Source organism: Megalobrama amblycephala, linkage group LG15 (assembly GCF_018812025.1).
Source record: "Megalobrama amblycephala isolate DHTTF-2021 linkage group LG15, ASM1881202v1, whole genome shotgun sequence".
Classification (NCBI taxonomy): Eukaryota; Metazoa; Chordata; class Actinopteri; order Cypriniformes; family Xenocyprididae; genus Megalobrama; species Megalobrama amblycephala.
In genome coordinates, this window is record NC_063058.1 from 25864343 (window position 1) to 25885955 (window position 21613).

The window sequence follows — 21613 nt, forward strand, 5'->3', positions numbered from 1 at the left end:
GTTCACACAGAACGTGCTTTTCTGCGCTACTTTTTCTTTGTTTTTCTATGTAAACATGCGCTAGAAGGACGTGCAGAACCGTTGCGATCGCGTCTTGATGCATGACATGGCGTTCTAAAGCCATGAATCAGTTCAGCTAAGTTAAAAAAAGTTTTAAAAAGCGTCTCGAGTCCTTGCGGTTTCCCCCATTCCACTGCCTACGTCTCGCGTTTTTCAAAGCAAAAATGCGTTGTGTACGCACACAAGCAGCGCCACTGGGTCTGTCCGCGTTGTCCAGATACTGATACTTAGTTGCTTGCTGCTAGACGCGGCGCGTCGTAATGAACTTCACGCGCAGAACAGCACATGTATTCAAATCAAAGCGATGTTAAAGGGACAGTCATCACATTATAAAATGCGGTTATATTTTTTTCCGGCATCACCGGGGCCCTCCCTCAGCCCGGGGCCCTGGGCTTAAGCCCAGGTAAGCCCGTGCATTAATGCGGCCCAGCACACACTCATCACAACAACAAGCGCACACACACATACAATACCAAGTCACGCACACTCTCCGGTTTCCTCCAGTCTGGTGATTCAGTGAGCCTAACCGCTTTAATACCCGGTAAGGACCTTTCTACTTTAGGGCCAGTTTTGCAGTTGTTTTGAGCGCTGGACTGGGGAAAATTCCTTAACCAGATTCATTACTATTTTAAGCCAGATTTGCAGGTTAACAAGCTCGCCGACAGGTCGGGCTGTGATTGGGGCAAAATCAGTAAGTGATCAGCACTGGCCAGTCTTTATGTATGAACTACTCAACGGCGCATCAAAGAGGCTCGCCGACACCTCACAGATGCCAGACAAATATCTAGCATGCTAAATATCTGGAGCTGTCGGCCGACTCGATATCCTGTGGTGTCACGTGTCACGATGCAACAGCCAATGAAATATACACTGATGTCTATGGAAGTAGCACGTTTATTCATTTCAGATACACATTGTGTAAGTAACTATAAAGCTCACTCACGCTATTGTTCTCCCAGTTCACCGGCCAAATGTATTTCAGGACAAATGGATGAATTCATTAGATATTAGATATTAAGATGAGTTAGATATTAAGATCAAGGTCATTACATAGGTTTTTTAAAATGACAAAACACTTGCACATATTTGAGAATCGGAATATCAGATTGTCACGTGACATGAATGACGCGTCGTCATGGAAACAATAAAGGAAATGTTCTAAAATAACAGTCGCCTTAACTCTGGGAGGTCAGCCAGAATGTTTTAAACTTATGTGTGAAAGGGTTTAATTTTAATGAAATTGAATTCAAAATTTAATCTAATTTCCTCCCAACATCCATTTTCAAATAAAGTAGTTGGGTGACAGTTGTCGTCAGCTCGTGTAGCATGTAACCTCCTGTTGCAGATCACTTGGGTAGCGTCACATAGTGTGAACACCACAACGACTTCAAGACTCCACAGCAAGTCATGTAGTCTGAACACGTGCATGTCATGTAGTCTGAGTCATGTAGTCTGAGCACAGCGATCTGCCGACGTTTAAAATCCTGTAGTGTAAACTTGGCATTAGTTTTGAATGGCGTGAGAAACATTGATTCTAGATTGATTCTATGTCAGTGAGTTATCTGGGTGTGGCCTGAAAGGTTCAGCCTGAATAAATAAAGGTCCTAGAAAGTCCATGCAGAGCGGTCAGGATTTACAGCTTTGCATCGTCCACACATCGGCCGGAGAGCATTCGCGATCAGATGCCGACGTCTCGGCGACATTTTCCAAATTAGCAAACGCTCCTTGAGCATGTCCACCTTGGCGATGGAACTTTGTGCATCAGCTCGACATCAGCTCGACAGTGTTACTAATAGTTACGCAAGTTCCATCAGTTAGTCTTGCTTTGTTCCCACTTTTAAATTCTGGTACATAAAATTCTGTACCCGTTCGTCCTGTCTCAGGGTTTTTTGAACCATCAGTGTACACCTGAATAAATGCTGAATGAACAGTATTAATGTGTTCTAGTGTTTTGTATCTGACTTCACCTCCAACTTCTCCTTTCTGATTGTCAAATCAATTTGTGGTTCACTTAACAACCAAGGTGGTATTGGAAATATTGTAAAAGTTGGATAATTTTTCCTCTAAGGAAAATTTTATTTTTGAATCCATCCTCATTTCTCTTGCCCATTCCTGTACCTTCCATGCAAATCCTGTACCATGTAATTGTCTAATCTCCCAACTTTCCTCTAATACTTCCTTAGCTAACTGACTTTTATTATAGCCCTTTAAACTTATCCAATATGCCATAGATAGTTTTTGACGGCGCAAATTTAAAGGCATTTCTGATAGCTCCACCTACATTGCTGCTACTGGTGTTGTTTTAGCAGCTCCTAGAATGCATCTTAATGCTCGCATCCCAGGCTGAAACCAACCAGCACTGAAATAGTGAGCACTTGCTGCTGAATGGTGATCACGAGTGTCAGTCATTCATACGGTCACGTTTAGATAGTCTAATGGTAATAAACGTATCTCTCTGTGTCCTGCAAAATTACAACAACATAGCTATATATATATTATAAAATGTTCCTTGAGGTTCACTTATAAGACAACAACAACAACAACAACAACAACAAACATATATATATATATATATATATATATATATATATATGTTTGTTGTTGTTGTTGTCTTATAAGTGAACCTCAAGGAATATTTTATAATAATAATAATAATAATAATAATAATAATAAAAATCAATGTCATGACCCCTTTAAAAATGTAAACGTATTCTAGTAGACTCCACTAACAAAATTGCGTACCTGTAAATGAGCATAATAGGCCTCCTTTAAACATGTTTAAAAATTTTCGGGAGTTCAGGAAGTGCTCACAAGGTACTCCTCTCACATGATACAAGCCAAGACCATAAGTGCATCAATCCTGCTTTTCGGCCCAACGATGGAAAAGTGGCTATAGATCGACACACAATTTCTCTCGAACTCAGTGGACTATAGAGGGTATGCATGTGACGTCACCGTCGACCGTTATGACTGCGGTCACGCCCACTGAGTGGCAAAAGACTGAGTGGCAGCATTGGTTTTCAGTGTGAATGCCGCGAAAAACACACAAAACACTTCCAAAACGGGAAAGAGCTTTGCGATTGACTGTAGAAATAGCTACAGAAAAAGTTGCAGAAAAAAAGAAGCAAATGAATCACTGTAATTCACAGAAACAGCTGGACTCCAGGCAGAGAAACATGGATTTGCAGTTATCATTTTGTGCCAAATTGTTGGATTTTGAGGTAAAATCATACTGTATATATTGTTTTGCTATATATTGTGTTGACAACTCATCAATTAAATATTTACCATCTTATATTCTGCATAATTTGGTGTATATATATATATATATATATATATATATATATATATACATTGACATAAGTGATTACGTGGATTTAAACCTACCTATATTGTAGTTACATAAAATAGTCACAGGCAGATTTGCTTTATGTATTTCCCCGGCGTCGAAATCAGACATATATAAATGTCAGGAAACACGACTCCTGGCTGCATGTCAATATCCATGGATTAGGTTTATTTGACAAATTGTAAGAAACACTTTCGAGCCCAACCTTTAGTGTAATCGTTTGTTTCACTCGCATTTTCGTAGTTTCCCCTATTAAATCCAGTCATGCAGCAAGGTTCTTTTACCACTCAGTCCAGCTGAGGGAGCGCGTTCCGGCAGGAAAGTGACGTCGATGCCCTCTATATGCACAGAGCGTTCTTCAGAACTTCCGGGGGTTCAAGATGGCGCCTTATTAAGACGAAGTTTTCAGAGCTCCTGGTCAAAGTTTACTATTTCATAAAGGCTAGCTATATTTACATTGTACGTTGTTACGTTTGCTATATTAAATATTAGTACATCAATAACGAGAGCTGCAAACATGCCAAAGGTTGAAAAACGGAAAGAGCGTTTAGATACTGATGTTGTCGACATTAGTATGGATGTCCATGATTATGTTTCACCTGCTGGAAATGAGACAGATCTTTGTGCGAATTTGCTCCCTGTCACTCCAAGCAAGCCACCGGTTAATAAAAAAATGTAAATATTCAAAAACAGATGAGCAGGATGATTCTGCCGTAATTTCCACACTTTCCTCGCTGATCAATTCTCGGTCTGACGCACTTGAAGGAATTATTAGCACCAATGCTCTTAAGATAGAGGGACTGAAGAAAACAATAGACTTTGTGTGTGCCGAAGTACAAGATCTAAAAAAGAATGTGAAAGATGTAGATGTCAGGCTTAAAGCTCAAGAACGTCTCACAGGGACCTGTGAAACACGCATTTCTGATTTGGAGAGATACTCTCGTAGGTGGAACTTGAGATTGTTTGGGGTCCCTGAAACTCACAAGGAAGATGTCAGATCCGAGGTAATTCGTATCTGCGGTGAGACTTACCCTGAGGCCAAGAGCAAGTACCCTGACGTTGTTGACATGGTACATCGGATAGGGAGGAGAGATGCCAATAAACCTCGCGCCATCATCATGCAGTTTACCTCACGGGTCGTTCGCGACGCCTTATGGAAAGCTGCCAAGAAGTCCCAGTTTCTTAAAGATAACAACTTGCGCTTAGCAGAGGATCTAACTTAATCAGACCGGGAGAGACGGAAGAGCCTGTGGCCGAGAGTAAAAGATGCGAGGGCTGCTGGAAAAACTGCTTATTACGTCGGTGCGCGCGCGTTCATTGAAGGTGTGGAGATTACTTTGTGATCTCCATCAAGAGAGTCGCGTATAACTACTTTCCAAAAATATTGACTGTCAACTGTCACTATGGCATTTGAGCTTCCTTCATTTTACATTTCGTCATATTACAGCTGGACCTCTTAACTTAGTCATTTCAAATGATCACGAGCTCTGGTCTTTTCAAGTTTCTTCACATTTACCAGTCGATTTTGACTTTTTGCCTTTGTTCTGATTCTTGTTAATAATTGTTCTGTTGTTCATTTATTAATATCGGTATCGTTCATTTCAATTAATGCCAGGGGTCTAAGAAACAATGTGAAACGCAAAGCTCTTTTTTTGTTTGTTAAAAACCACGGATCCGATTTTTGTTTTTTTCAAGAAACCCATTCCACACAGGACAATGCTAAATTTGGGAGGTCCCAGTGGAGCAGTGAGATATGGATGTCTCACGGTACAGAGCGATCAGCAGGTGTTGCCATTTTGAAAAATAAGTTTGCTGGTGAAATACTACACCTTGTCAGTGACCCAAAAGGTCACTTTCTTCTGTTAGTGATTTTACTTGGTCAGACCACCACAATTCTTTTAAATGTGTATGGATACAATTCCTCTAAGGAAAATGCCACCTTAATTGATGTGATTAGTGATAATATGCAGTACTGGATTAATAAATATCCTAGTGCCTCTATTATTTTGGGTGGGGATTTTAATATGGCATTGAATAGTGATTTGAATAGATTTCCTTCTAGAACTTCTTGTGTTAGTCCAATTATGGATGCTTTTATGACAAGATTTAATGTTGTTGATATATGGAGAGTAACATATCCACAGCAGAGATTCTATACCTGGAGCAGCAAGGACCACTCTAAGCAGTCTCGAATAGATTATTGGCTTATTTCCCAAAGCCTAGCTAACAGTTTTGACTCAGTCAGCATCCATGCTACACCTCTCACAGACCACAGTGCGATCTCTCTTAAGGTTAGTCTTTCAGCGTCCCCCGATTTTAAATCAACTCCGTCTTATTGGAAACTGAACAACTCTCTGCTCATGTATAAAGATGTTAAAGAGAATATTACATCATTGATTGAGCAGCATTGGAGGAGAGCATTAATGTTAGATTCATATTGTTGTCAGTGGGAACTGTTGAAGTTCGAAATAGGTAAATATTTCAGAAAATTCGGAAGTAATTTAGCTAAACTTAAAAAAGCAGAAGAAAATAAGGTGGTGTCTAAAATTGCAATACTTTCTTCCAAATCTCCAGAGCTGCTCTCTGAATCTGATAAGCTTGAGTATGCTGAACTGCAATGTAAGTTAGATGATCTGTACACATATAGAGCACAGGGTGCTTATATAAGATCTAGACAAAAGTGGATGGAGGAAGGAGAATGTAATACAGCTTATTTCTTCAGATTGAAGAAGAGTCATTTAAGAACTTCATTAATTGAGTCTCTAAATATTAATGGGACAGTAACTAATAACCCTCAAGAAATTGCACATTTCTGTGCCAATTTTTACAGTAACCTTTACCATCAAAATTATTCAGAAGAGGCAGCTTGTACTTTTCTTGAGTCTGTTAAAAATTGCAAGACTATCTCATGTAATGACAGAGACCTCTGCGATAGTGGAATTTCTTTATTAGAAGTTAATAACTCTATTATAGAACTTAAAAATAATAAGTCACCTGGATCTGACGGGCTTACCACAGAGTTTTATAAACAGTTTTCTAAAGAACTATCCCCCTTTTTACTTAAGGTTTTTGAAGAAAGCATACAGAAAGAGACGCTCCCTCCAACTCTCACTCAAGGTTTAATTACTTTAATTCCAAAACCCCCCAAAAATTTACTTTTAATTGACAACTGGCATCCTGTATCTCTGCTCAACAATGATTATAAAATCTTAGCCATTATAATTGCTAAAAGACTAAAATCTGTACTAAATTCTATAATAGATGAATCACAATCTGGTTTTATGAATAAAATACATATTGTTAATAATATAAGATTGGTTCTTGATTTATTAGATTATTCAGAACTGATACAGGAGGACAGCTTCATCCTCTTTTTAGATTTCTATAAGGCGTTTGATTCTTTAGAGCACCAATTTATTATTAAGTCGTTACATAGATTTGGTTTTGGTGATATGTTTTGTAAAGTAATTAAGACCCTTTACAATAATGGTAGCTGTTCGATTAAATAAAAAAATGGCACTTCCCCAAGATTTAGCTTATCTAAAGGAGTCAGACAAGGGTGTCCCATTTCTCCCTATTTATTTCTACTTTGTGTGCAGCTACTTTCAACCTTTATTTGTGAAAGTGGTATTAGAGGTATCCGTATAGCAGATCGGGAAGTTATTATTAGCCAATTAGCTGATGACACCACCTTATTTTTAAGAGATGCTTCACAAATTCCAACAGCAATTGATTAAATAAAACTGTTCTCTAAAGCTTCAGGACTTAAACTAAACATAAGTAAATGTGAATTAATGTCTATTAAAGATTGTACTGTATCCTCAATTTACAATATTCCAGTTAGATCTGGAATATGTAGGTCAGTTGATAAAACCCTCTTTAATTTTATTTGGAAAAACAAAATGCATTATGTTAAGAAGTCTGTAATAATGAATACATATGAGTATGGTGGGTTGAATTTTCTTGATTTCTCATCTTTGAACAACACCTTTAGAATTAATTGGATCAGACAATTTTTGTGTAATCTAAATTCAATTTGGAATTTTATCCCTAATTACTTATTTTCTAAATTAGGCGGTCTCCTTTTCTTATTGATCTGTAATTATAATATTGAGAGAATCCCTTAAAACTTATCCAAGTTCCATAAGCAAGCGTTACTTGCATGGTCATTAATTTTTAAACACAACTTTTCTCCTCACCGGTACTTTATTTGTAACAACCGAGATATTGTATATAAGAATAAGTCTTTGTTTTTTAGTAATTGGTTTGAGAAAAACATTTTAACTGTTTCTCAGTTATTCAATTCGGAAGGTCTTATTTTAAATTATGAAGACATTTTATGTAAATTTAATTTTCCAGTAACTCCCAAGGAATTTTCCATTGTAATGGACGCTATTCCTAAAGGAGTCATCATGCTTCTAAAGGAGTCTGTTAGATCGTCCAACACTTTATCTGTTGCTTTGGACCCATTTGATCTCCCAGTTGGAAAACTGTGCTTTTTGTCACATCCTTCATCACGAAATTATAGAATTAGATCTCTCTTTCAAAAAGAGCTTGTAACAATTCCATATGTGGCGTCATATTGGAAGAACTTAGTTGAACATATTGATTGGAAAAAGGTATGGACTATGCCTTTGAAATACATAATAACCAACAAAGTTAGAGAAATTTCATTCAAATTATTACACAAATTTTATCCTGCTAAAGTTTTTTTGAAAAAGTTTAAGTCAGATATAGATATAATATGTTCTTTCTGTGGTACCCACGATGAAACTGCTCTTCATATCTTCTGGGATTGTCTTCACACACAGCTATTTTGGGACGAATTTTCAAAATGTATTCACTGCAATGTGCTTCCGGGTTTCTCTTTATCTTTTAAGGATGTACTGTTTGGCTTCTTTAATATACAAAAAACTAAAATAAATGAATACTTTATTATTAACCTATTATTGCTTCTTGCAAAATTTCACATTCACCACAGTAAATTTACTCGCCAAAATCCTTTATTCATTGTCTTTAGTAGAGAGGTCCAGCAGTACATACAAAATAGTTCATCATCTAAGAATCTTAAAGCACTTAAGACTTTTTTAATTAATTAATTAATTTATTTATTTTTTTCTTTTGTTTTTCTTTTTTTTATATGTATGCTTATATTGGCTATAATAATCGTGCAGACTATGTATAGCTCTTATCTGTATCTATAATTGATGCTTTGCCTTTATTATTATTTCATTGTATGTTACTGTTACATTATTGATTTGTACCTGTATTTCTGATACCTTGGCAATTAAAAAAAAAAAAAAAAGTTCTTCAGAACTTCCACATTAATATATGCCAGCTCGAAAACTTCCAGTGAGATGTCATTTGCTGGTGTGTTGAGCATCAGTAGTGTAATAGTTTATAATCAGAATATAGTCACGTAAATAGTCAGGCATAGCATTAATTTAGTTATTCAAACTTAAGACAGCATAAAATAAATAAATAATTAAATGAAAAGAAATCGCTGATATATGCAAAGATAAATGCTACTTTGTCACCACCTGCTGGTTAAAGTGGTAATAATTGTCTTTTTTTTATTGTTAAATAAGTGTTTTCTATCAAATGTTGAATTTCCTAAACGTTCGGTTTTACAGTGGGGGCAATCTCAGAAGGATGAACAAATAATGTTTGTGGTCATCACATTAAAAATAACATTTGAAGTGTGAAGAGGAAAAAAATGTGTGTCTAATTACAGACACAGCTTTTTTAAACAGTCCCAATAGCTTTGTCTTTATTGCAATCAATAAAACTGGTTTATTGGCAAATTAGGTAAATGTGATAACTGCATTAAAATATGAATACACTACTAAAAAGTCAACCTTTGATGGTTTTGTGGCGATGTACAGCGACTACAGAATGAACAGCTAATGGTGCATTCAAGTTAAGTCGGAAAGATCGTATTTACGAGCTGAACGCACATGAACACCACCAAAATGTCATAAATACTTGTGGGGAGCTCGGGATTTTCTTTAAGCCCTGATCTGAACGAGTTGGGGGTGTGTCAGTGAGAAACATGGCGAAATACTACAATAGGTATTAGAAGTGACATCGTCGGGCTTTTTCTATTTACAACGAAGTAAGCTGATTCCCAGCAAAAAATACAATAACATCATAATATAACAATATAATATGTAACAATATGTTTACAATGGCTTCATAAATTAATTAAAAACATAAAAAAGCAACATACAACCAATGCACATTCTTTGCTCTACATTTTCTACGATTTCTACATTTTCGTGTTGTTATTTTGTGTAATTAATTTAGAGAAGGCACACCGCCATCATACTCCGACGAAAGTGACTTGAACGCACCTACCGTCATAAACACGACTTCCCACCTCGTAAATCCGAACTTCCCAGGAGGACTTGAACACACCATAACAGTTCACCGGAAATGCCCGAGCTGGCTTAACAACAATCAGGAAGTAACCGTGCATATAGTCCATTGCTCGTGAACGCCTACAACAGCAAAAATCGCACCATATATGCCCAGATGTTTAAACTCAATTGGTGTCATTTTGCATCTCAGGTAGGTTATCTGTTGTATTAAAAATGAAACAAAGTCTATCAATATTAATAGTAGAGTGTAAGGCTGTTGTAGGCTAGTGTTCACCAGAATGGTTGTTTTGGATTAGGATTAGCAACTAGGGATGTCCCGATCACGTTTTTTTGCCCTCGAGTCCGAGTCCGAGTCATTTGATTTTGAGTATCTACCGATACCGAGTCCCGATCCGATACTTCTATAATACATAAAAAGAATAAAGAAGAGCGAAAAAACAGATCCAGGATCCAGGAACAGTGCTTTTCAGGTTTTTCAGGTATCTAACAGTAGTTTTCATGTACAGAAAATGGATAAAGTAATCAAATATAAAATAACACTGCATATTATCTTTACTGTATAAAATAAATAAAGATTAATCATTATTGAAGTTACAAAAACTATTCAGTCAAGAGCAGTGAGTGATTTCTTTGTTATTTGTTGTTTGATTTAACATTAAAAACAGGCAGCAGGAATAGTTTTTTTCCCTTTAAGACATGCACGATCCAGTACATGTACTGTTACACATGCGCTGTCTTTCTCGACTAATATACGTTCACTTAAGACATAACCGACTATGTTTGCTAGGATACTCGCTAAGATGTTGACATCATTTTTGTATGAATTTGTCCGCTGAAGCGCAAGACTTGAACGAGAACTCAGTAGCCTATTTGCGCGCTGACTGAAATAAGCGTGTGCGCGCTTCGGATGAGTGCACACAAATCTTCTCATAGCGCGCGAGTTCTCTTTCGCGTCTTGTTCTTGAAGGTGTAAATCAGCAAGGCTTAAATGAGTTAGTTTAAACACAGATAGCAACGTGTGCTCTTCAGGTCTCACCTGCGCTCGTGCTATCAACGGCGATGACGGCATAAATGACTGGACATTAGAGCAGACGGCACTCGCAGTTAACAGTTTACAAAGAGTGACTGTTTTGTCCACGCTTTCTGATTATTGTTGTTGTAAAGTTTTGCGCATCCATCGACTGAAACATACATTATCTGAACTCTGTCTGTCTGTTTTCCACGTTGCTATTTTAAGCAAACCATATTAACCAATAGATGCGTCGTCATTCGAGATGGACCGCGGTGCAAGTGCGTACCGAACCGTAAGTGGAGAACCGTACGGTTCGATTTTTTACCGAGAACCGTTGCACCCCTAATACATATATATCCGAGTCCTGATCGGGAGGTAACGTCCGATTCCGATCGAGTCTGAAACCACATGATCGGGCCCGATTTCCGATCACGTGATCAGATCTGGACATCCCTATTAGCAACCCAGCAAATATTTGGACGTTTAATGACTGTTGAGAAGACGTCATTCCGATCATGTTTGAAAAATAGTTCCAAAATGAAATTTGAACGGACGCCTACGTTATCTAATTAATTCATTAATTATTAAACCACACGTATAGCTAAAAGTCAAAGTAACAATTATACATGCAACCCCAGAGAATAGTAGACATGTACAAACATATCTGAATGCATTTTTAGAAAATGTTTTCTATTACATATTTTTACCGATTTATGCCGTCCTACCGTGATTATTTCTGGCCTGGAACTACGTTGCTGTCGGACCAGGGAAACTGCTCAGATTAATCTAAACTGGTAAGATTAATACATGGTTCAACTAAAATCAATATTTCACGTCCTTAGTCCTGAGGAATTTTTATGGCAGTCTCTGGCCAACCTAGTCTCTAGATGAGTGAAGGGCAGAAAATCCATGTGGACCAATGAGAAGACCTGTCCTTCTCAGGCTTGGTACAAAAGGTCTTCTTCTTGCCCTCTAAGAGGTGTCTGGATGTTGTCCATACATCTTTATCTGATGGCGTTGGACAGTTTGTTTGTGTTATTCCACCAAGATCCAATCAATATGTAGCAAACCTTTGTCCGCTGTTACGGACAGAGAGGGGCCCGGCCATAAACTGGGCCCTGGAATGTGCTGTTCACTACACAAATAAATAAACCTCACGAGGGAGCAAACCCAAAATCCTTGCAACTGAGGAAGACAACCAGTCCCCCCATCCCAAAAGGAAGCGAACAAAATAGAGTAAATTACCTTTTGAAGATCACCATAAAGACTGAGTCAATTACATTGTTACACCAGTAGGTGGCAACAAGTGACTTAAAAATGTATTTGTCATTGAATCATTCATTAAAAAGATTTGCTCAAAAATGTTGATTCATCCAGTAATGAAACAGGTGACATCTTTATAACTGAGTCATTTAATCATTTATTCAAACCGATTTAAAAAAAAAAAAAAAATTCATTCAAATGAACTAAATATGTTTTTATAAATAGACTGCACAGCTAACATTGTCAGAATCTCTAGTAAATTACATGTTATTTTTTTCAGTTTTCTATTCTGATTCATGGGAGAATTGTGACCACTATTAAAAAAAAAAAAAAAAATGTGATTCTCAACTTCCAGAATCTTGAGTAAAAACAGCATCATAACCTCATGTGATGAAACAGGTTGTGAGAGGGAGACCGTGTGACCTGTTCAATTCAGTATGCAGCGCATATGCAAATTCCTAGACAATGTATCTTTAATTTGGACAAAATCAAACAGTTTTTTTCTCCAAGCAGAGATTCTGTTGAATGAACATGTTTGTGCCATCACACAATTCATAAATGTTACACATTTCATGTGCCTGCTTGATAATTAAGAAAAACTTGTTTGGAGGAAACATGCAAAAGGCCTGTTTAGTGTTATTATAGATTAAAGAATATTCCAGTTATTTCCAAAATTTCAGCCAGATATATATATATATATATATATATATATATATATATATATATATATATATATATATATATATATATATTATTATTATTATTATTATTATTATTATTATTAAGGATATTTTTAAAATGTTTCTTCTCTGGTTTGCTGTAATATGCTCTGGTTTGTACCTAATTAAACAGTAAGTTGCATCAGGTGTTTGTGCATTACCTTTGTTATTGAGATCAGTTAAACATTTTTGACCCTAACAGCTGTGCTTTAATTTAAGTGTTTCTTGTGTATTGTATGTTTGTGGAGACTTCTATCAACCTAGCTTCCAGGCAAGCACAAGTCACTGGAGCTTTTGCATCAGTCTGTTTTGCAGGTTGCAACATGTCACAGCTGAAGTTCTCACACTTTGAGTTTCTTTTTTCTGTCACTTCAGTTTGACCCCACTCACTGACTGATTGCAAACAAAGTATAAAAAGTAAGTTAACAAATACAGGGACAACCAAAACAGTAAAAGGCCACTAAGTTCTTTATTTCAGTCCTTCTCAAAAGCTCTACAAAAAAAAAAAAAAAAAAAAAAAAATTAAGTGTTACAAATGGTTTTGTTAACAATAATACAGTGAAAACTCTTCCTACATTTCATCGAACACACATAAGCTGTGGCCCATTTCAAATGTTGCGTCCTCCAGATGTCACATTTGTCAGCTGCATACATCAAGGTCTCATTTAAAAAAAAGTAACCATTATAAAACCCACTGTTATTTATTGTGAAGCGTAAATTATTGTAATTTCTTTATTACTTTGGAATGTAATGGTTACTTTACTGAAATGAGGCAGCCTCAATGACGTATGCGGCTGACAAATGCGACCTATGCAGCATAGCATTCGAAATATGACACAGCTTCAGTCTTTTAGACTTCATCAAAACATTCTGCAGAAACTAAAATAATACAAGCTTGTATGTTTATGTTCAGTTATTTCACTTTACTGGCAATGAAAAAGACCTATTAATTGCCAATAAAGGGAAATTACTGAACCTAAACATATGAGCTCGATAAAAATGCTCATTTTAGAAGAAAATTTCAGATGGCACTTAGAGGCTTTTGCATCTGAAGTCTTCATTTGTTGAGCTATAGGCTAGGTAACAGATGTGCACTGTTCATTATATTATTTCTCTAAATGGAAATAACTTTGTCTGCTAACTTTGCATTCATGTGCAGTATGAGTAAAATGACCTAACATTTCCATGTTTTGTAGTTTATTTCTCTTAAATCTTTCCCATCACATGTTGCTTTGTATTTTCTTCAGGCTTAAGGAGGATGATATATAATTTTGGTGCAAATATACAAAGTAATAAACCAAAACTTGAGGCTAAAATGGCAAATATCTCCACAGCCACAATAAATTTTCCAGGAGAACTGATATAAGCTGGAATAAATGTGGTCCATACAGCACAGAATATGAGCATACTGAATGTGATAAATTTGGCTTCATTGAAGTTATCTGGCAAGGTGCGAGCCAGAAAAGCCAATATGAAGCATAAGACAGCCAGTAGACCAATATAACCCAGAACAGCAGAGAAACCTATAGTAGAACCCAGACTGCACTCAAGAATAACCTTGTCCTTATAATATTTCATATTTTTGTAGGGAAATGGAGGAGATATTGTTAGCCAAAGCACACAGATAAAAACCTGTATAAGTGTAAAGGCAAGAACACTGAGTCGTTGTTGTGAAGGCCCAAACCATTTCATGACATTGCTTCCTGGAAGTGTAGCCTTGAAGGCCATTAACACCACTATTGTTTTCCCCAGAACACAGGAGATACAGAGGACAAAAGTGATCCCAAATGCTGTGTGACGCAACATACAGGACCACTCAGTGGGCCGACCAATAAAAGTAATAGAACAGAGGAAACACAGAGTCAATGAGAAGAGCAGCAGGAAGCTCAGCTCTGAGTTGTTTGCCTTTACTATGGGGGTGTCCCTCTTGCTGTAAAACAGGATGGCCACCAGCACAGTTAATCCTACTCCAAACAGTGAGAAAAAGACTAGCACTATACCCATAAGTTCTGTGAATGACAGAAACTCTATAACTTTTAACACACATTTATTTTTCTCAGCATTAGACCAGTATTCCCCTGGACACTGCTTGCAGTTATTTGAATCTGGAAAGGAATTTGTTTTCAATATAGTTAGACACAAAAGGAAAATTATAATAATAATAATAATAATAATATTAAATTATTATTATTATTATTAGTAGTAGTAGTAGTAGTAGTAGTAGTATTAACTCATTTGATAGAAAAACTGCACCCTGGAAATTAGAAGAAGAACACAAAAAGAACAACTAACTAATTTTCTTTGAAACTGTGAAATAGGCTGAATATTACCTGTCTCAATACTGATTTCTCCGTCTGCACATGGAATACAGTCATAACAGCAGACAGGTCTTCCTTTCTGTGCAGCCTTCCTAGTGCCTGGAGGACAGCTCTCACTGCACACAGACCTTGGCTTCTGCATAGAAACATTATCCTTACAGACTATTGCAGTTTTGAAACATAAAATGATGGGAGCTATAGCGTATTGTGAATGCCTGTCTCTTGGTTTTATTGCTCTGAATTTCCAATGCCACATTATATCATGAAGTCATTCTCTCTTTAAAAAAAAAAAAAAAAAAAAAAAAAGAATAGCTATACCTTTCCACCAGTACTGCAATTTTTTTCTGATTTATTCACAAATTTGACCTGAAGAGATATGTTGCAGGTGGTGTCATGCATTATATAAATGTAAATTCATTTTTATGCAAGATCCTCAGTTGCTGTTCTGAACTTTGAAGTGGTGAGCTTCAGAGCTTGAAGTAGTAGTGAGCACTTCTTTAGCACTTTATTAAATAAATGTAATAAATATGCTTTATCTGTTTAGTTCATAAAAAGTTAGTAAAAGCATTTACTTGTTTTAGACATTTTGCACCCTTTAAACAAACCCTGTAGGACAAACAGGGGTATGCTTATTTACCTCCAGCTGTCCTCCAACCCAAATTATGTTATCAGTGTTAAGCACAAATCGTTGGTCAGGGGGCAGTGAGGCATCATAGTATCCCACTGGTGTAAACTTGATTGATCCATCTGAGTCCTGCTGCCAGTTCACAACTTCATATTGGGCTATTGTGGCACCAGTGCTGTCAAACCACACACGATCTCCAAACTTTACAGTGAAATTTACGTTTTTTAGAGCCTCAACGACCTAGTAAAAATACACTTTTAGAATGCTATCAATGAGGCATTAACACAATTGTCAAACATATATAGCTACAACATAAACCTATTAGGATTGTGCTCTCTTAAACTTTATATATAATTTGTATTTATTTATTTACCTGCTGTGGTTGTATTGTTAAGTTTTTCTCACAGCCTCCATGTTCTTTGCACTTGAGTAGACTGTGTAGTGAATGAGCCACAGCATAAACTGCTTTGTAGACATTGCTGGAATATCTTTGTTCAGGCACGTCTTCATTGTAGTTTTTCATCACAAGCAGATCTTGATATTTGCGGCAACTTAATTCAGCTTGAGTATAATTTCCCTCAGTCTGTGAGCATGGAAAAGCTGTGTCCCAGAATGCATTTAGAACATAATCTGCAAATCCTTCAATATTGATTTGTTTCACTGCAAACCCCAGTGACCCTCCCAGCACACGAAAACTGTTTGGAGTGATCATACTGCTTGCTGTTATCCATGCTTCCACACCAATCACTTGGAGGCCTGTAATGTTTTGAATACATAACTCATCAAGTAGATTGTTCATCTCAAAACTGGTAAGAAATGCAACAATCACTTTTGTAGTGCCTTTTTTAATTGTGTTGACTACGATTTTGAGTTTTTCAGTTTCTGTTCTCTGAAATTTCACAGAGTACTCCACACAGATCCCCTCCTCCAGGGCTGTATTCAGAAATATTGCCATTCCATAGTTTCCATAGTCATTGTCACTGTTCACAGCTCCCACCCAAGTCCAGCCAAAGTATTTAATCATGTATGCAAGTGCTGTGCTCTGGTGGTAATCACTAGCAATAGTCCTGAAGACAGAGTGGTAATATTTTCTATTACTGAGACATTCACATGTGGCCGAGTGACTTATCTGATAAAAAGAAAAGAAAAAAAAAAAAAGAAACAGTGATACAGTTATGTACATGGAGACAGCAGCAAATATTTACTGTTATTGCTCCTTACAATTGGAATGTTAAAAGATCCTGTAGTTCTGGACAGAATCACTGTGGCAGAAGATTGTGGTTCTCCTATGATAGCATGTATGGAAGACTGACCGTTGCATCTCTCTCCTGCTGCAAACTCAGGTCCATTCATCAATGCCATTGTTGCACTCATAGAAGACAGTCTTGAACCACAGGTATCATAAATTCTGTATCCAACAGAAACATTTGGGAGCAACATTTTGTTTCTGTTAATTTCATCTATGGCAAAGATCATCATTTGAACCATCCGAAAATCTTGTAGATTCACGCTGTTAAAAAAATACACCAGTAGACTAAATTTCAACTGATTTTAGATATTTAGATAAAGATAAACAGATATAAAGTAGAAGGTACATGTTTTTCTTTTTGTTGTTTGTTGTGATTGTCATATTGTTTATACCAGAAACACCATAGCATTCCAGATGTCTGCATTAAATATATTATAAACTTGAAAACAAAAATGTAAATAAATAAATAAAAAATAGAGCAGACAATGTAACAAACCTAGAGCATGATAGAAGCTGAGGTTTTTGTTTAAAATTAAATGAAGATAATGTTAATTTACTGTGTATTGCCAAAAGTGCTCCAATAGTTATGTCTCCATCCTTGGAAAGCAGTGGGTACTTAGGGTCTCCCATCATTTGACAAAAAGTTTTTTCTGCCTTAACATTAAGGTAATAGAAAATCAGGAGTTTGTAAAGGAAGAGGAGCATCCCAACGTTTGAGATCAACTGCGACTGCCAAATGCAAATGACATGATACAGTATCTTCACTTTTATAGACATAATTAATATGGATAATTACTTGTAGACATTGCCAGTGACCTCATAGGGCAGGACATGAGTCAGGTCGAGCAGGAGTAGATGGGTAGATCTAATTTGAGAGAGTCTTTTTCTACACAAAAAGTTTTTGTGTGATTTAGATTATTTAATATCTAATAAAGCCTTTGAAAAGCCTACCCAGTTCAATACATATTTAAATATACTTTTTTTTTTTTTTTTTTTTTTTTCGTATTTCTCCTACTGTATGGCACTACCCTAATTGATTTATGTACTCTCTCTGTCTTTATGTATGTGTTCAGTGAATTATAACCAACGCCCTGTAGTATAGACATCCATTTGTAAAACACAAAACTGAGCAGAAAATAAGCACCTTCTAATTTTCCTTTAGCTTGTTTGTCAGTGAATATTCACCAAATCAAATTCTGTCTTCTCAGGACGTTTGTTTGTTTGTTGTTTGTGATAATAGCACTGATAATTGTCTAAGTATGGATATCTGAGCTGCTTTAGGACTCGTTCCAGCTGGATAAAGCCCCCGTGATAGATCGGGCACACAGGACCTTGAAATCGAGACCAGCAAGAGCAATTGTAGTGAAATGTCACTGTTTTCAGGAGAGGGGATTATTGCTTAAGGAAGCCAAGCAGAAAGGGGAGATTGTCACATTGGATGGAGACAAAATACATATTCAGCCTGACTATACCCAAAAGGTCATGAGACAGCGATCAGCCTTCAACAAGGTAAGAGGTCTACTCAGACACTGTGAGGGTGTACTCTACGGCCTGTTCTACCCTGCTGAGCTGAGAATCACCATGAAATAGTGAGTGAGGTGGAGCTTTAAAGATTCAAAGCAGGGTATGGACTTTGTGAGGGACAATCTGAAGCCATAATGCAAATGATATAACCTATGGCAAATTGCTAATTAATATATGGTGAGTCAGACCTATACTGTGTATTGGTCAGACCTACTGTACATTGCTTGGACTTTGTTTGATTGCTTCTTATTGGTTATGACACTCAACATTTGAAGACAATTAAGCCTGTTGAATGTATCACATTTCAAAGATTTCATTATTTTCATGTAAATTCAATTCAATACTGTTACTATTTTATTAATGACTGCGGATTGGAGGTTAAGTCAAAATATAATTCACCTTGTTAGAAAGCACATACAAAAATGGCACTCTTGGAAAGATCACAGAATGCATGAAAACAGAAATAAAACTATCAAAATACCTGTAAATATGAACAGAAAACACATTCTAACGATCAATCAGTGTCTATTGTGTGCAATTCTTTTCATACATCCTCTATCATTTAATATGAAACTCATATTTTTAACTTTTACTGTGGATCTGCAACAGAAACAACTCACCCACAGCAGTTCCCTTTCAAAAACTACACTTAATGCTGCGCTCGATTAGCACTATGGGAACGTCTTTATAAGTGACCAGCTGTGAAACACATCAATGAAATTGACCTAGGATGCATTCCAGTTCATTTTTTATGCCCTTCCCTCACTAACTTCCCTCAGTCTTGTTGACTCAGATATACGTCATTGCTTACATTGCATGAGTGCCCACTACTGGCGGAACCCTGATTTGGAACTTTCTAAGCCCTTGATCACTTTGAATCTGCTATGGAGTTGATTTATTATATATTTTTTTCCCTTACGAAACTGTTTAATGCAGCATTCTATATGTATAGGTGTGTTTGGGTTGTTTTAGATATTTAAAAAAAAAATAGTATTTATTAGTTGTTTGTGGTGTGGTAAATTAAACGCGATATATGCAGTGAAGTCACAATTGTGTTGCATTGTGGTATATGGAGCTGCCTGAAGTGTACATATGAAGTAGACTCGCTCCCTAGGTCAAAATTGAGGGAGCGAGGGTCTGTCCATATGTGATTGTGTGTGTGTGGGGTTACACATATAAACGTCCCTCGTCCACTAAACGAAGTGGAACGCACTTCAAAATGGCGGCCTAGAATTTTTATGGCCTCTGGCAGTGACATCATCAGCATGCGGCCAAATCAGAGGCTATAATTAGATGTGCCACAGACACATCATCAGGTCTTTTTGTCTTCAGACCATACTGCGATGTGTGTGTGCTTCTCAAGCTCTGCTCAAGCTCTCTCTTTCTCAGTTAGGAGTTAGATTTTCCAGGCAGTGTGCAGAAACTTTGTCTTTTCCATCTCTGTCATACAAGTGAGAAAAAGAAAGACAAAAAGAAAATGAACGATCAACAAAACAAAAGGTGTGTGCCTCCATGTTCACGACTCATGCCTGTATGCCACACACACCAGTTTTTGCTTTGTGTGTTTGGGGGAAGAGCATGCTGCCCTTGTGTGTGAGCATGGTGATTGCGAGCATTGTGGAATCTTCACAGTTAAAGTGCCTTAAACTCTTGGGGACGACCGACGGTGACAGAGCCTTGGGAGGTGGAACACACTGCGCAGACGGAAGTCTGAGGCGGTGATGGTACGCTGATGACCTGGGCGGCCACGATGGAGTTGCAGCGACAACTCTCCGAGGTGGAGGAGGAGATCCGGAGAGCAGAGGATGAGCTGGTGCGACAGAAGGCGGAGGTGGAGCCTGAGGGAGGGCGGAGCTTGCCGAAGCCAAAGGGGTGGAGGGCCGAAGAGCAGCGGATGGCCCGCAGCTCTACAGCGGAGGCTTGGTCATGTCCGACCCAGGGGGAGCCAATGGTCCGAGGGAGCCTGGCAAGGCGGAATGCTTAATGGTCGATGCCGAAGTCGAGGGGAGGAGGAGAGCCAGGATCCATCCCCTTGAACTCCATGAGGACTTCCACGGCGAAGTACAGTGACATTGGCTCACACCCCTGGTCAGATTCACCTGCTTCGGCTCCTGGGCAATGTTGAGTTCCGCCTTCCCGTCCTCGGGAGTACGCTCAAACGTTGCGGCAGGCGGAAGCTTCCAGTCTGCGGGGGGCTCAGGCGTCGTCAATCACAGTGGTGACAGGCTGGGCTCTGGTTCTGGCCGGGTTCTGGATCAGGACCGCATGCACTCCAGACACCTTAAGACAGCTTCCCTCCAACTAAGTCCGGTGGAAGGTGGATGGTGTTGTGGAAGTTTGCCCCAATCCAGAACAGGTTTTAAAGGGGACCTATTATGCCCCATTTTACAAGATGTAAAATAAGTCTCTGGTGTCCCCAGAGTGTGTATGTGAAGTTTTAGCTCGAAATACCTCACAGATAATTTTTTTATAGCATGTTAAAATTGCCATTTTACCTTTTAGTGGTTGAGCAAAAACGAGCCGTTTCAGTGTGTGCCCTTTAAATGCAAATGAGCTGCTGCAATCGGCCTAAGAGGGCAGAGCTTCAAGAGCTGATTCTCCGGTGACAGGATTCAGTCAGGACGCACAATAATGTCAGAAACTGTGAATATATGCTGCATGGAGATAAAACAGGTATAGTTTAGTTAAATTACGGTTATAACTTATATTGTCTTCTTGTTTTTAATCCACTATATTAGTACAGGCCTGTTGTACCGTCCGAATGATGGCCAAAACTATACAAATGAGTTTTATGAAGTTTATTGTACTTCACACAAAATATGAAGCGTCCGTTTTCACTCTAGAAAATCACTGTAAGAGCTTAATAAAACACAGTGCAAGTGTGCATTAAAACATTATCCATAAACTCTCTCTTTGCCTTGTATTTTTACCAACATACATAGCGAAGAACACAGTGTTTACTCATTACAACTAACAGTAAGCGAATATATAAAGGTCCTTATTCCTTTCTCGTGGTGCTTAATAAACTTTATACCCGTAAATAAACTCAGATGAACTGTAATAAAGTGCCCTCACCTTCATTACTGTCATATCCTGTATCACTCTGGAGACTTT

At 37.6% G+C, this 21613-nt stretch overlaps 1 protein-coding gene across 3 annotated transcripts; it reads right to left on the reverse strand.

Annotated features, from left to right (window-relative positions):
• Positions 1-12900: 12900 nt before the first annotated feature.
• LOC125247927 (extracellular calcium-sensing receptor-like) lies at positions 12901-18640 on the reverse strand. 3 transcript variants are annotated; one of them, XM_048159480.1, is made up of 6 exons: positions 17533-18640; positions 17040-17236; positions 16100-16855; positions 15739-15966; positions 15114-15237; positions 12901-14888 (listed from the first exon to the last, which is right to left on the reverse strand). In XM_048159480.1, exons 2-6 carry the CDS (start codon positions 17073-17075, stop codon positions 13990-13992), a joined length of 2043 nt encoding a protein of 680 aa, XP_048015437.1. In that variant the 5' UTR covers positions 17076-17236; positions 17533-18640; the 3' UTR covers positions 12901-13989. The 3 variants fall into 3 exon arrangements, with proteins under 3 accessions (XP_048015437.1, XP_048015435.1, XP_048015436.1); XM_048159478.1 differs by having other exon boundaries at positions 16948-17236; positions 17472-18639; XM_048159479.1 differs by having other exon boundaries at positions 16948-17236; positions 17533-18638.
• Positions 18641-21613: the final 2973 nt, after the last annotated feature.